Below are 15568 nucleotides of genomic sequence, written 5' to 3'. Positions count from 1 at the left end.
CAATAGTTGAAGTTCAAACAAAAGGCGGAAGATCCCAGATTGGTCCGTGCACCGCTCTCAGTGTTGACTCTCTTTTCGCAAAGACCTTGGATGATCCAATCTCTCCTCCCCTTCCTCATCGTCTTCTCTCTACCTGTTATTTCTCTTTGTGATTCACCATTCGACACATCCTGCAGCTTCCCTATCATTTCTAGCGGGGAATTCTCCCTCGCTTCTGTTATTCCACCATGGCGTACCCGTCACTTCCAACAAATCTTCCTCCGGCAACACCGCAAAAACCCCTTCCTGGGACGTACTTCCAGACCCCGGCGCCAGTGTCTCAAACCCTCCAGGCAAAATCGCCGCAAATACAGACCCCTCAGACCCCTATGCCGAAGCTCCCCCCGGCAGCATCGCAGACCAAAAATCAGACCTTGAGTACCGAGGAACGCGGGGCGCGAACAATTAATAACAGCCTGCAAAGCGAATCGCGTTACCCAGACCTCGACAGCTATCTATCACGTAAGATTTCAAGTTTCCAGGCTTTCGCAGAACTGACCAAAGACAGAGGGCTCTTCCTCCGAGTACAACATTCCCGCAGCTTCATCATGGGCGCCATTCCAAAAAGTCAAGATGTACGACATCCCCGATCAGATCTTCGATCAATACAACCGCGCACAAGTTTCGACCAGCATGGGTTTGTTTGCCGAGCTAAATCACGCGTGGGTGGCCATTGACAACGCACTGTACATTTGGGATTTCACACACCCAAACCCGACATTGGTGGGATTTGAGGACCAACCAAACAGTATCAATGCTGTCAAGCTGACCAAGCCACGTCCGGGAGTGTTCTTGCCGGCAATTACTCATTTGCTTGTGGTTTCGACGACCGCGGATGTGATTTTGCTGGGTATGGGTTATGAGACTACGCCGAGTGGCAGCGGAAGCGTCTCCCTCTTCCAAACTGGCATGACCGTCTCGGTCCGAGGTCTAGATATCAATGTGTTTGCAGCTTCCCCATCAAGTGGTCGCATTTTCTTCGGTGGATCATCTGATAACGATGTGCACGAGGTCACCTACCAGCAAGAGGAACGGTGGTTCCAGGGCCGCTGCGGCAGAGTCAACCACACAAGCTCACGGCTGTCAGCTTTCAGGCCATCAATGAGCATCACGAACCTTGCGCAAGCTTCATCCGAGTTTGTCACACAGATGGTTGTTGATGACAGCCGAAGCCTTCTTTACACGCTTTCCTCTACGTCTACAATTCGCGTCTTCTACATGGGATCTGATGGCTCTTTGTCCCTTGCAATCACCAAGCGCACTCAGGATATCTACTCCAACATTGGTCACATCATCACCTCCAACGAGGCGCTTAATCCCAGAGTCAGAATTGTTTCGATCAGCCCTGTGCCAAAAACAGAGGCATCGCGTTACCACCTGGTTGCAACAACCGCGACAGGTTACCGTATCTATCTCAGTGCAACCAACTCATACAACTGGGCTCCTTCACAGTCCGGCCCTCCCACGAGCATGCAGGCGCTGCATGTGAAGACACCCCCCATTGATCTTGCCCCAGACTCACCTTTTAGGGTTGCTCCCCTTCCTGGTCCGATCAACACGCTTTCTCCTACTCGCCTTGCCGAACGCTTCTCCCCGGGTTATTTCTTCTGTTTCACCAGCAAGGATCCATTGCAAAAGATGGATAGCCTTTTCATCTCTACTCCTGACGCTGGCCGAGTCGCTCGCTCCCAGGAAAATGCGGGTGCCGGTAAGACTGCTGAATCAGCTATCATGCTCGATCTGGGAGGCAAGGCAGAGGATATCGGACTTGTTTCGGCGCCTTCTTCTGTTGCCAATGAGCTGGCTGTTCAATTCGACCACCCGGCTGCAGAGATTGCCATTTTGACTAACGGTGGAGTTCATCTCATTCGCCGGCGTCGTCTCGTGGATATCTTTGCTTCATTGGTCCGCAGCGGCGGTAACTCTGACGAAGGCTTAGCGGGCGAGATCAAGAACTTCATTCGCACATATGGCCGGAGTGAGGCGCTGGCGACAGCTTTGGCAGTGGCTTGTGGCCAAGGTGTGGAAATTTCTCCTGACCAAAGACTAACCCGTATCAACGACCCGGATGTTTTAGAGTACGCTCGCAAGGTGTTTATTGAATACGGTGGCCGGCCTACTGTGAATGAGAATTCTGTGGCAGATAACTCGACAGCTGCCATTGATACGGTGCAGCCATCCCCACGACACACTGGCATCGGATTGTACATTACGCGTCTGTTGCGATCCATCTGGAAGAAGGAAATCGCCAAGGTGGGCAAGGGACCCAATGGTGCGCAGACTGTTTCAGCGGGTGTCAGCTCTGCCAAGTTGCAGACTATCCAACATGATCTCAGTGCCCTTCAAGCATTCTTTAAAGTCAATAAGACTTTCATCGAGGGACTCAGCGGACCCGAGGCTCTTGCCCGAGTATCTACCAAGCAAGAAGAGACCGCACTGCAGGCCGAGCACCGCGCTTTACACTCCCTTGTTCAGCTGGTGACCCACACAATTGAGGGCATCTCATTTGTACTGGTGTTGTTCGATGAGCGTGTTGATGAGATTGTGGCAACTCTGCCCGCGGAGTCGAAAGAAAAGTTCCTTCAGCTCACATTTGAAGAACTATTCAGTTCCAGTAAGGGCCATGACATTGCCAAGGAGTTGGTCAAGGCCATTGTCAACCGCAACATTGCCAAGGGCTCCAATGTTGAGACCGTGGCTGATGCGCTCCGCCGACGATGTGGCAGCTTCTGCAGCGCCGACGACGTTGTGATCTTCAAGGCACAGGAGTTGCTCAAGCGTGCCCCTGAAGCCGGTGCCAACACGGAACTGGGCCGCAACCTACTCAATGACAGTCTTCATCTCTTCCAACAGGTAGCCGAGAACCTCCCCATGGATTATCTGGTCTCGGCAGTGGACAACTTCATTTCCAACCAGTTTTTTGCAGGTAAATTGATTCACATCTCTGTTGTTCAACGCTAACTTTACAGGCGCCATTCAACTTGCACTCAATGTGGCCGGCCGCTCCGATAAATCCAACCTTGCCCTCTCCTGGATCATGGACCAGCGCCCCGAACAGGTACGCACCCCCTGTGCCATAACCCTATCCCTTGGATCCTGGACCCAACTCACTCATTACAAGGATACCCGCAAGGAGTACTTCTACTTCCGCAAGCAATGTTACGACCTTGTGTTCAAGATTGTCCTTGCAGTTGATACCCTGGCTGCATCTGATCCCGGATTTATCGATGGCCAGCTGACTACCGTTGCCAAACGCCAAAATGAAGCTTATGGCGTGATTTCCGGCTCGACAGATGAGGTCTTTTTGACGAGTTTGTACGATTGGTACCTCGAGCAGGGCTGGAGCGACCGATTGCTGTCGACACAGTCACATTTCGTGGTCACCTACCTCCAGCGCAAGTCGGCTGACGATCTCGACCATGCTGATCTTCTGTGGCGATTCTACTCTCAGTCTCAAAGGTTCTTCGAGACCGCTCAAGTGCAGTTCGATTTGGCGAATAGCGCTTTTGCTCTCCCATTGAGCCGTCGGATCGAGTACCTCGGCCAAGCACGCGCCAACGCTTCCATTTTCACGGCCGATGTAGGACGTCAAGCACGGCAACGATTGCTGCAGGAGATCTCCAACCTCATTGACGTGGCTAATATCCAAGACGATCTCCTGCAAAGACTGAAGGACGATGAGCGAATTAACCCGGATCGCAAAGCCGATGTGCTGCGCGAGGTGGATGGACCAGTGATGGATATTAGCACAGTAAGTCACTTTTTCTAACTTGACGATTCCAACTAACAATCCTAGCTCTTCAATGAATTCGCCGACACTGCTGGCTACCACGACATCTGTCTTCAGATCTTCTACTTTGCCGACCACCGAAACGCCGCCGACATCAAGTCAACATGGCAACACTTGATCCAGACAGTGCATGACGCAACCACCCGCAGTGGCTCACCGCAACCTTACGAAGCGGTGATCGACAAAGTTCGCAGCCTCGGAAGTCGCTTACGCATGTCCGAAACCGTGTTCCCGGTGCGCGACCTGGTCCCCATGCTCGAGCGCTATGCACTCGAATTCCAAAGGAACGTCGGCCCAGCCACCTGGGTCGTGGATCTCTTTTTGGATCTTGGCGTGGCGCACGAGTCCTTGTACGCCGTCCTGGAGACCATGTACTACACCGACGAGGCGCCTTTCCACGGCGCCAACCGGCGGTATATCGCCAGCGATCTCTTGTACCTGCTGACTGGCTGGTTCCAAGAGACCGTGCGCCTGGGCGGTATGGTATTCGGATCGGATGTGGTTGCCGAGCGGATTTCAGAGATGTTGTTGATCCTGCAACAGGGCAGTAATGTCCTCAGCCAGGAGGAGTTGACCACGGCTATTGAGTTGCGGTCGCGGATTGACGAAATTCTGCGGTGATACAGGCAATTATTGGCTGCAGATGATCTGAGGATCAATATGATTTGACATAGTTCTTTTTCTGTTTTCGTGGTGTTTCACTTTGTACTCTAGGCGTGGGATGGTAATGAAAACGAACACAAATGTTAGTCCATAGAGCAATGCTATACAGCTACAAGCCAGTGGAGTGCATCCGAAATTACCCATTAATCTATTAACGCCTCTATGAAACAAATCTGGAGTCTATTCAGAGAAATCCTCGTAAACGGGGATTGGCTTCTCAGCGAGCGCAATGAGACGGAAAATATGACGAGCTTTGGCACCATAGTCATCGTCCAAGTAGTCAACAATAGCGGAGTCTAAATCATAGTTAGCAATGTGGTCGACATATTGTCCAAGGGTAACTCACGAATAGTCGACCGATTGTCAAACATAACAATAGTCCTGGGCTGCCACCTCACCCTAGCCTGGAAATCATGCCCAGTCACCAAATGATTCATGAGGAAATCCAACAGCCACTTCATCTCGGAATCCTTCAGCCCCTGAATCCTCGTAATAAACTCCCCATTCAAAAACAAACACTTCTCCCCAGTAACTGGATGAACCCGCACAAGCGGATGGACAGTATCAACAGCATCCTTCCGAACAAGACCACCAGCAAGACGCGTATGATTAATCATCTTGCTAGAAGTATGCGTAACCTTCAACGAATCCAAGAAACTGGTGAACGTAGGCGAAAGCCGCTTATACGCCATATCCGTCGCAGCAAAGACAGTATCCCCACCAACCTCAGGACCTTGCAGAAGACCCAACATGACATAGCCGGGAGGCTGAATTTCATAACTGACATCCTGATGCCAGAGAGTCGTAGTAGTCCTCTGCTCAAGGAAGCGGGAAATCTCCTCGCGATTGCCATCACGGTGAATAATATGGAAAGCAGGGTGATCAGTCATAGAACCAGAAACAGGCTGGTAATTCGGTTTACCAAAATGGCGCATGAATTCCTCTTGAGCGTCTGGGCCGGCATCGATGAGATCCTGCTCTGGGAAGGCGACGACTTTACGCTCGGCGATGAGGAGGGCGAGTTCGTCTCTTCCGGCGCTAGTCAGGGAGGAGAGTTGGACGCCTTCAATGACTGAGCCGATGTTTGGTTGGATGTGAGTTATTTTGGAGGCTTCATTGAGGAGGTTGCGCTTGTTCTTGTTTGCGCGCAGGGCTGGGTCGTTGTATTCGAATGGTGTTAGGGGGTCAAAGAAGATTGGATCCCAGCTGGGTAGGTATTGGGGGTATTTGGTGTTGATTTTGGATTGTTTCTCTACATCCACGTAGGGGATGTTGATGTCGTAACTGATTGGGGGTTCCTTTTTCTTTTCGCGAAGGGGGGCTGAAGACGGCATTGTGTAGTCAAGTATAGATCAAATATAGGTATAGATGTAGATGTAGATGTAGATGTAGATTAAAGCATCAAGTAAGTTGAAGTAGATGGAGACTTATATACTAAACAGCGGTCAAGATCGAAGCGATCAATCTAATTCCCAACCTAAACCCCCTAGATCATACCTCAAACACACAAATCCCGGAGTGATCCGACCCCTTCTCTCAATTCACCGCTTCAATTATCCAGATAAGGCATGCAGTGGGTTCATCTTTGCCTCGGCGTAAAGGGAACGGCAAGTTCGAATCAGCTTGTGCCATTGGCCGGATGTTGCGGTCTGCTTTCTTTCAGACCTATCCCATGCTGCATACCTTATCCTGATGTAATTTGGGCTCTCTCCTCTAAGGTCCTTGGAGCAGGGATCGGGCCGGTAGATGGTGCATGCTATAGAAAATGTCATAATTCCCTCGGGGAGAGTATTTCCAGCGAGGAATCAGTCAGGCCACCTTGCCAGATGGCCTAGATACCCAAAAATGAGAAGCAGCGGTGTGAGGCTCTACGTAATTTAGATCCAGGAGTATGGAGAGAGCGTTAAATCTCCACAAGTGGCGAGTGGGTATCCTTTTGGAACCTTGGAAGGTTCCTTAGGTACCTTGGACTCGGGAATGCCTAAGTTAGTTCCTGGTCCCACCGGGAAAAAGCAAAGATGCGTAAGTTGCGTTCTTAGTTGCACTCCGATCTATAGGTCACCTGACAAGATATCTCTTTCCTTTGTTTTCTTTCTTTCTGCATATGATCCAGCACTTGACCACGAACGGGCTATCTTTCACCATTTCACCATGCTCAAACGCGACACAGCCTATCTGCTGTTCTTCGTAACCCACATCCCCATCATCTTCCGTATGTCCCAACACTATCCCATCCCATCCCGTTCCCATCCCGTCCCGTGTCTCCGTGTCTCCGTTCTCACGCTACCTGTCGAGTCTAGTGGATACAATCCACATTCCTTTCAATTGACATCACAGCGCTAACACACCGGCACTTGACACTTGACAGTAGTCGACACAGTCCCCCTGCAACCAACCTCCCTCCAAACCAACTTCTCTCACACCCTCCGCCAATTCTACATAGACACCTACCATGACAAATTCTTCGAGGATCCCGCTCCCACCTGGTTCACAGTCTTCATCTGGATGGAACTGATATACCATGTTCCCGCGTCGATTTGGGCTGTGCGGGGGTTGTTGACAGGTATATCTACTACCCCTATACCCCGTATACCCATTCCAAATGGGACATTTCAATTCCATCCAATACACCTATATCGCACCAGATATACCACCATATCAATGCCACTGTCGGCGTCACCTGTCAAGCCAATGCAGATATCATGTCAGCCCATCGGGCAAATCATAACCCCAGCCCCATGGAACACCGGAAGACGAAACATTGGAAGCAAGCAAAGCATCACTCTCGAGAAAAGAAACTAATTTCAATATCAACCAGATCACCCCCTCATCCCAGTCCACCTCCTCGTCTTCGGCGTCCAAGCCTTCCTCACATCTCTGACATGTCTAGTGGACGTGTGGAGCTGGACAGATCGGTCGACGGACCAGAAATGGCAGATTACGACTCTGTATGGACCTTATGTGGCGTTGGGTGAGTTATACTATACATCTACATCGACATCGACATATGTACTGTTTTGTAGGTGACTGTTGAGCTGACTCTTACGTAGGGGCTTGTATGACTTTGGATATGGTGTTCCGGTTACGGGGGAGACTCCAGAAGAATAAACGGGAATAAGCTACGGCTTCTGTAGAAACACTTACTTACTGACCTACACTTATTACTAGATTCTTAAATAGAGATACCATCCATGTGATAGGTGATGCTAATCGTACACATCATTAAAGTGCTCGATCGAAAATCGCTAATACAAGTCCTAAGCCAACCCCATCCCAACGCCACTATGAAATGCAACTCTAGATCAAAAACCCGATCGCATGGTCCAGGTTTCCATTCGCCATGTCAAGCGCCCGAACAGCTTCTTCACGTGTGAAGCCCAGCTCGGTGATTTTGGCAATAGAGTCTTGCGGCCAGCGCGACGCAGGCGGTGCAGGCGCAGGCCGGATATTGATTCGCGGTTGGGATGAAGCTGGCGCTGGTGCAGGGGCAGTAGTGCTAGTATTGCCTCCTTCCTCGCCACCCGCTTTATGGGTAACAGCTCCAGTTCTAGCTCCGACTTCCGCTCCATCTGCCCCTTTGACCGTAGGCTCAGCCTCAAACTCCTCAGTCAGGTGACGCGGAATATCAGCCTCGCCTAGGAACGGCACAGCCTGATCCTGGATGACGAGGGCGCCCCGATTGAGATCAATACAGGCCTGGTGTCGGCGGAGCATGTCCAACCCGAGAAGCAGATCGATCTGCTTACCCTCCATCACGGTGAACGAGCAGGGGAGGAACATCTCGCCGATGCGAATCTGGGCCGAGTGGACGCGGCCGAGGATCGGCGCGGTGCCGACTCCCTTGGCGATACCGCCGTAGCGGCGGTCGACTAGCCGCATGATGTTGCAGGCTGTTGCACATTCGGGCGACATGATTGTGACCTGGGCGCCGGAGTCGACGAACGCATTTAGGCGGTGACCATTTACTTCAACGGGGATGTAGAGCATAGTAACGCGGCCAAAGGCTGTATTTTGTTAGCTTGGTTCCAGCTTTGGTGGTGCGGGCAACGATGTGGGGTAAACATACACTCGGGATGATGCTCCATGGCGTTGTGCAGGTTCTCCGTGACGGCATTCTGGCGAATAATCTCCTCAATTTCCTTCTGGTTATCCGGGTTGAAAGGATCAGCATTGAGCATGGCGATGCGAGCTTCCTTCTCTGCTTCCAGCTGTGCCTCTCTCTGCTGCTGCCTCATGAGGACCTCGCGGAACCGCTGAGCGTTATCTGCCGCGTCAGACAGCTCGGGATTCTGCCTGCGGACGGCTTCGCGCACGCGGGGATCACCCAGGATGTGTAGGCGAATTGTTTCTGGGTCTTGCATGCCCGGGCGGGGTGGGGCCTGACGCGGAGCGACGGAGGAGGCAGAGGGGGAGGGTCGTGGTTGTTGCGGAGGACGGAGGGTGACGTGGACGCCTAGCATGTCGCCTTCAGCAATGCCCACTTGGTCGAGGGTTTGTGAGGGGTTTCCGAGGAGCTGGTTGTTGTAGACAATTTGTTGGGCTTGTGGCGGGATGGCGGTTTCGCTTTCGACAATGGCTTTCAATAGCTCGATCGTCATGTCACCACCGACTTCTAGGTTGATAATGTCCGAGTCCGCGTCGGGACGGATGACGCTAACGGTGATACGCATAGTGGGAGGGAGGGAGGGAGAGATAGAGGGATAGAGGAATAGAGAGAGGGAGAAAGAGAAAGAGAGAAAGAGAGAGAGGTGAAAGGAAGTGGATGAGTAAAGCCGAGCTCTCTTCCTCTTCCACTCCCTTACATATCTCCACTTAGTCTCTACACTTACATCCATGTACATACACAGCTAATGTCTAATCCTAGGATACCCGGCTTTTACTCGTCTCTTACTGGTCTCCTTCACAACTTTCTGGTGGGACAGTCCGTGATTACCGTTAAGGTCCAAAAGTACCAACATTGTCTGATAATCCCGCTCTAGCCTCGAACTATGACACCAAGGCTGTGCTGTCAACTTGCCGTGCTGACCTGCATTTCGCCGCACACGCACGGATCGACACAAGTATGATCTTTGCATATGATATGCCCCCGCCAGAGCGAGAAGCCTCTTCGGTCCGACACGGTACTTCCCGGTAGGTGAACGGTTTTCTTCCCCTTTCAAGAGGCCTGCATTAGTGCTAACGTTTCAGATTGGCTCCCGGCTCAACCCTAACGGCTGATCAAGCATGGCGCCTGTTCAGGAGGTCAGTGGCTTTATGTCTACCCCGCCTAGACTGCTCAAGCCTCAAACGACATGTGCCAGAGTCCCGTATCTTTGTGCCTGACTCGTGGCTATGGCTGCGGATATGCCGGATACGCTGAATACCACCGTCTATCTATGAAAGGGTGGGCAGATGAACTCTATGGGCGGAAAGTTGCCGACGACTTGCCGAGTACCTTGATCATCCGATATATGCAAATTGGGAGACTAAATATGCTATTCAATGCGCATAGCCGAGGATACATCAGGAACTCCAACTCCACTAACAACCTTGGCATCGATGATCTCATCCACGGGAATCTCACCTAGCCGAGAAACAACATGGTGAAGTGTTGGCAAGGCATCCCAATCAAGACCTTGGATCTCGACTTTTGCCTTTTTGGTCCGCTGCAACCGCGTCACTCTGGACGGAACAACCTTGGACTCAGCAGCATGAGGCACAAAGATAGGATACTCAGCCTCAGCCTGACCCTTGTACTCCTTGCCAATCTTTGGCATATACCGATGAACCAGGATACCGTCATCAGCCTCGCCCCCAATAGTCCCAGCATCAGCCGAAGGATCCTGATCCTGCAAACTTTCCAACTCGAAATGACCCCACACAGCCCCCTGCCAACTAGTCTGTAGTCGGTAAGATTCGTTCCGCTGATGAACATCGATAGCAGTATAAAGCTTGGGCATGCCCAACTCTTCCCGCCCAGAAACAATAGGATCAGCCAGATTCTCAAACAGAATAGGCATATATGTTCCCTTCAGCACGGTACCATCTTCCTTGGTATACTGCACACCGTGGATATAAAGTCCAATATGGCGATATCCACCGCCGCCCAGCCAGTCCATACCGCCAAGGGTAGTCTGCGAGAAACTCGCTCTGGCCACAGTGCTGGGTGAGATAAATCTATACCGGTCAGTCGGAAACAGGTTCTGCAGGAGAGTGCGGCTGGTCTTGAATTTTATAGAAGCAGTTGTGAAGGTTGACTGGGTTGACTTGAGCGCTCTGTCACGGCCCATCCAGTCCTGTCGGGGACCGGGCATAGGACCGAAGACGATAGGCTGACGCCAGTACATGTGTGGGTTCTGGGACCAGAGATGCTTGCGCAAGACTTGGGCGGAGTGGTCGAATTCGTCATGGCCGTAGATGTAAACCACCATGCCCATTGCTAACACTTTTAGTTATGCTCTGATAGATATTCAAGGGAAAACTTACCAGCCTCTGGAGAAATATGCTTACTCGACTGACGAGTCATCTCCTGAATAGTCGTAGCACGCTCAAACCTCGCCTTCTCATAAACCTTCAACCTCTCGGCCACCTGATCCTTTTCAATATCCCCAGGAAGCACAACAGCCAAAGAAACAGCATCCTCAATGGCCATAGCGCCACCAGAAGCCCGATAAGGCAAGAAAGGATGAGCAGCATCACCAAGAATAGCCAAGCGTGCCTCAACCCACGTAGGAAGCGTCTCCATATCAAGCAACGGCCACAACTTCAAAGTCTGCGGATCAGCCTTGGCCAGCAACTTGCGCACCTGCGGGTTAAAGTGCTTATAAACATCCAACAAGGCGTCTTTTCCAATATTCTGATTATAGGAATCACCGGTGGTATCAATGGTCGTATCAGTATCCGGATGTATACAGACGAAATTCAACAATTCATTGTTGGAACATGGGTAGATCACCACGCGTCGCTCTTCGGCGTCCCACATATCGACTGCGCCGAAGTCTTGCGCGATGCTCTTCGTTTCTGGGTCATCCAGGGCCTCTTGACGGCTCATTAAAAAGCGGAAGGCATTCTTGCCAGAGCTGAAGGGTTGTGTCTTGGAGATTTTACTCCGGGTTAGGGAGTGTACGCCATCGGCACCGATGAGCACGTCGCCTTTGATGACATCGCCGTTTTCCAGGGTAACTGTTGCTTCGTGAGAGTTGATGTCGACGACTTTGCTGGCTGTGTGGAGGAGAGCTGGTGTTCCTTTCCCTGGTGCTTGGGCGAACTTCTTGAGTCCTTCGTGGAAGTGTGCACGGTGTACGAGGAGCCAGCGCTGGATTTGTTAGTTGTATAGATGGAGATGGCGATGAATTAGGGCTTACATGTCTCCACATTGCTGCATGTTGCTTGAGGTTTGTAACATGCACTTCCTCTCCAGCTGGAGTGTATTCGCGTAGCTGCATATATCAGTCAATGTCCCCATACCGAGGTTTACATCTGCGTCTCACCTGTTCTGCCTCTACAGCACCGAATTCCTCCGCATAAATCCCCAGTCGGCGCAAGACACCATTCGCATTAGGCGACAAGTGAATCGCAGCTCCGACCTCATTTGCAAAGCGAGAACGTTCAAACAATTCCACACGATGTCCTTGTTGTCTCAATGCAATGGCAGCGGTTAGACCGCCAATGCCAGCGCCAACGATCAAGACGCGGAGGCCTTGTGTATCCCTCAAATCCTTGAACGTCATGACGATAACTCTTTGAGACAACAGTCGAACACCGGAGGCCAGAGTGTTATTTATGACCTATTCCTCTGGTTCGGGACTTTGGTCGTTGCGCATCTCTCGGATGCCCATTTCGGCTCCACATCGGGGAGGAGACCGACACGCTTATATGAACTCATAGAAACTCATGTGGTTATTTTACTTTGTTTCCACTCTTACAATTGACTATTCCCTTTTGGACGAAATGCCAAACCAGATTAGAGACATCGCAACCCGCGACGAGACCTCGTTCTCCTACATCTTCGAGCAGAACCTCACCATCCCACTCAAGGATGAATCAGGTCTCGTCCGATGCAATGTCTACAGACCCAAGACCTCAGAGAAGGTCCCTGTCCTCGTCACGTACGGGCCGTACGGCAAAGACATCAGCTATGAAGCGTAAGCACCACACCACTTAATACAAGACCCATACTAACAACCCCAGCTTCCACCCCCAAAGCTTCAGCGAGGTTAACCCAGAGCAACGCTCTGAGCACTCAGCTTGGGAAACCCCCGACCCAAAATTCTGGACTAGCAACGGCTACGCCGTTGTTCGCGCCGACGAGCGCGGCACAGGCCAGTCAATGGGCAAGCTGGACACGATGTCGCGAGGCACAAGTGAAGCCTTCTTCGACGTAGTCGAATGGGCTGCCGAGCAGCCTTGGTCCAGCGGCAAAGTCGGACTCCTTGGAATCAGCTACTACGCCGGTAGTCAATGGCGAGTCGCAGCGCGTCAGCCGAAGGGTCTCTCGTGCATTATTCCCTGGGAGGGAATGTCCGATTATTACCGGGATAGATGTCGCCATGGCGGAATCCTGTCGAACAAGTTCATCAAATTCTGGTGGGATCGACAGGTCGTCAGTAACCAGTATGGACTTGGTGGACGGGCAGCGAGGAACTGGGGTCCTGATAGTATTGAGGGTGATCTTCCTGAAGAGGAACTTGTGCGGAATCGACAGGATCAGACGGTCGATAATGTGAGCAATCGGTTCCGCGATGATTTGTACTATGCCTCGAAGGAGTATAGTATGTCTGATATCAAGGTACCGTTGTTATCTGTTGCGAATTGGGGCGGAATTCTGCTTCATCTTCGTGGTAATGTGGAGGGGTATACACATGCAGGTTCCGACTTGAAGTATCTCCGCTTCATTACTGGCCGTCATGATCTGCCATTCTATTACAAAGAGGAAGTCGAGCTGCAGCGCAGTTTCCTCGACGCTTTCCTCAAAGGCGAGGATCGTGCGGGCTGGGCTGATGGCACTGCGCCAAAGGTTGATATGGTTCTGCGCAAGGGTGATGTCGGACACAACAACGCCGAAGCTGAGAAGGCATTCCCTCGTCGTATCGAGCAGGAGTGGCCGATTGCTCGTACGCAATATACCAAGTTCCACCTCACCTCGAACAACGGGCTCATCACATCGCCACCAAAGGAATCCCGCTCGACAAAGATCTCTTACCAGGCACTTGGCAACCTTGAAAATCCCCAGCTGGTTCAATTCACCACTGACGCCTTCGAGACCGAAACCGAAATCACGGGCCACATCGTCGCACACTTGAACGTATCAATGAGCGCGAACCCAGGTTCCGAAACACCTCAGGACCTGGATCTATTTGTGACACTGCGGTATATCTCACCAGCTGGAACCGAAGTCTTCTACACCGGTACAGCAGGTGACCCCGTGCCATTGTGCAAGGGCTGGTTGCGTGTTTCGATGAGACAGGTTGATCCCGAGAACCCCAAGCACCGGGAATACCTGCCTCATCGGAATTATTACTCAACCGATGCCAAGCCTGTGATTCCTGGTGAGGTCTATCCTGTTGATGTGGAGGTTTGGCCGACAAATGTGGTCGTCGAGAAGGGTGGTAAGATTGTTTTGGAGATTGGTAGTGGTGATACCCAGGGTTCTGGTATTTTCCAACATAACTCGCCTGAAGACCGGTTAGTATTCCTTCTTTCGTGGGGTAATTTTGGCTAATTCTTGTTTCTGCAGATCTGTTGAGCGCTTCCAGGGCCAGAATCATATTCACTTTGGTCTTGCAGAGAACTATGTTACTCTGCCTATTATTCCGTCTGCTTAGGCGTTTAAACATATATAGTATAGAATTGAATGAATGCATATATTTTCATGTTGTATTATTAGTTATTAGATCATTCCCAATTGAGTAATACTTCCGAGGTCAACGGACTTGTATACAGGCCACACATACTCCGTAGCAACAATACGTAGCCAAAATGCTAGTTGCCACTTCGTCAACTACTAATTCTCTTTTATGCGACCTCGGCTCCGAAATTAGAGTCCGAATTCCCACATCTATCCGATGTGGACAACAACCCGATGCGGGGAGAGCAAGCACAAGATATAGATGGGACACAATTCCAGTGCAAGCTTTCATAGATATCGATACACTCTCATTTCACTTTGTCTCACTTGAATTCAATTCCCTCAACCATGCCGGACGAAACCCCCAAAAATATCCGCCCCCTCAACCGCTTCATAACCACCCACAATGAAAGCGGCAAAGCGATCTTCTCAAACGACCTCCCAGAGTTAATGCCGGTACAAAGAATCCCAGACGGCGCAGACTTTAGCTTAGCTTACACATCCGACCACTTCCCCGCGCAATTGAACAACAAATTGGATATAACGGAATACTCCAACTACCTGACAAGCCCACCAGGCATCGTCGTATCAAGCGGGACAGTCTGCCGAATCGTGGATATGCCACCTGCAGCCATGAGTCCAATGCACCGTACCGTGTCTCTTGATTATGGTGTCGTCCTCGAAGGCGAGGTTGAGCTCGTGCTTGATTCGGGTGAAGTGCGGTTGCTTAAGCGTGGTGATGTTGCTGTGCAGCGGGGCACGAATCATGCTTGGAGGAACGTTACTCCCGATGTCGTTGATGAGAATGGTGTCAAGACTGGTCAGTGGGCTCGGATGATGTATGTTCTTCAGCCTTCGGAGGAGATTGAGGTTGACGGTGGACGATTGGGGGAGGTCGTTGACGGTATTGGTGTTCGTGCTAGTACTTAATCTGTGTGCTTACTTGAATTTAAGCCCCCTCTTATGAGTTTTACATGAGTGCAATAAACGGCAAGCGTAACTTTTGATTCCTATGCAAACGGATCAAACGCCTTCTTATGTCTACAGCTTTTTTTACGTATCACTTTTTCCTTTCACCACCCACTTTTTACTTTTGTAGATTGGAGAATCTGCACTTCGTGGCTTGCCATGAAGGTGTGCACGCCACTTGCTCAATGTGAGTGAGGACTGTGGTGTGGAGTTGTGCTAGATTCCTTGATGAATGAGTGGATTCTCCAGCTGCGTCGCTTTGCCTCTTCTCTTTGCTTTTA

General features: G+C 51.1%; 7 protein-coding genes across 7 annotated transcripts; 4 read left to right on the top strand and 3 right to left on the bottom strand.

Annotated features, from left to right (window-relative positions):
• Nucleotides 1–227: 227 nt before the first annotated feature.
• Nucleotides 228–4450, top strand: N7508_000872 (putative non-repetitive nucleoporin; the record flags this gene model as incomplete). Its single annotated transcript, XM_058458957.1, has 5 exons — nucleotides 228–501; nucleotides 548–2965; nucleotides 3009–3097; nucleotides 3161–3790; nucleotides 3836–4450. The coding sequence occupies 5 exons, from the start codon at nucleotides 228–230 to the stop codon at nucleotides 4448–4450; spliced, it is 4026 nt and encodes a 1341-aa protein (XP_058325179.1).
• A 222-nt stretch (nucleotides 4451–4672) lies between these two features.
• On the bottom strand, nucleotides 4673–5826 carry N7508_000871 (TauD/TfdA dioxygenase family protein; the record flags this gene model as incomplete). Its single annotated transcript, XM_058458956.1, has 2 exons — nucleotides 4673–4788; nucleotides 4839–5826. 2 exons carry the CDS (start codon nucleotides 5824–5826, stop codon nucleotides 4673–4675), a joined length of 1104 nt encoding a protein of 367 aa, XP_058325178.1.
• An 817-nt stretch (nucleotides 5827–6643) lies between these two features.
• On the top strand, nucleotides 6644–7610 carry N7508_000870 (EXPERA domain-containing protein; the record flags this gene model as incomplete). The annotated part of the gene is made up of 4 exons (XM_058458955.1): nucleotides 6644–6704; nucleotides 6861–7055; nucleotides 7311–7463; nucleotides 7543–7610. The coding sequence occupies 4 exons, from the start codon at nucleotides 6644–6646 to the stop codon at nucleotides 7608–7610; spliced, it is 477 nt and encodes a 158-aa protein (XP_058325177.1).
• Nucleotides 7611–7789: 179 nt separating this feature from the next.
• On the bottom strand, nucleotides 7790–9162 carry ddiA (putative DNA damage-inducible v-SNARE binding protein Ddi1; the record flags this gene model as incomplete). Its single annotated transcript, XM_058458954.1, has 2 exons — nucleotides 7790–8496; nucleotides 8559–9162. 2 exons carry the CDS (start codon nucleotides 9160–9162, stop codon nucleotides 7790–7792), a joined length of 1311 nt encoding a protein of 436 aa, XP_058325176.1.
• Nucleotides 9163–9966: 804 nt separating this feature from the next.
• N7508_000868 (putative salicylate hydroxylase) lies at nucleotides 9967–12201 on the bottom strand (the record flags this gene model as incomplete). Its single annotated transcript, XM_058458953.1, has 4 exons — nucleotides 9967–10910; nucleotides 10958–11786; nucleotides 11836–11910; nucleotides 11962–12201. The coding sequence occupies 4 exons, from the start codon at nucleotides 12199–12201 to the stop codon at nucleotides 9967–9969; spliced, it is 2088 nt and encodes a 695-aa protein (XP_058325175.1).
• A 220-nt stretch (nucleotides 12202–12421) lies between these two features.
• On the top strand, nucleotides 12422–14295 carry N7508_000867 (CocE/NonD family hydrolase; the record flags this gene model as incomplete). Its single annotated transcript, XM_058458952.1, has 3 exons — nucleotides 12422–12615; nucleotides 12662–14155; nucleotides 14208–14295. 3 exons carry the CDS (start codon nucleotides 12422–12424, stop codon nucleotides 14293–14295), a joined length of 1776 nt encoding a protein of 591 aa, XP_058325174.1.
• A 371-nt stretch (nucleotides 14296–14666) lies between these two features.
• On the top strand, nucleotides 14667–15248 carry N7508_000866 (cupin domain-containing protein; the record flags this gene model as incomplete). Its single annotated transcript, XM_058458951.1, has 1 exon — nucleotides 14667–15248. The coding sequence occupies one exon, from the start codon at nucleotides 14667–14669 to the stop codon at nucleotides 15246–15248; it is 582 nt and encodes a 193-aa protein (XP_058325173.1).
• Between the last annotated feature and the right edge of the window lie 320 nt (nucleotides 15249–15568).

The sequence above is a fragment of the Penicillium antarcticum genome (genome assembly GCF_028974205.1).
Source record: "Penicillium antarcticum strain IBT 31339 chromosome Unknown utg000001l_segment0_segment0, whole genome shotgun sequence".
Taxonomy (NCBI): Eukaryota; Fungi; Ascomycota; class Eurotiomycetes; order Eurotiales; family Aspergillaceae; genus Penicillium; species Penicillium antarcticum.
Note: the sequence above shows the minus strand (reverse complement) of the source record. Positions and strands in the feature narration are given on the sequence as shown.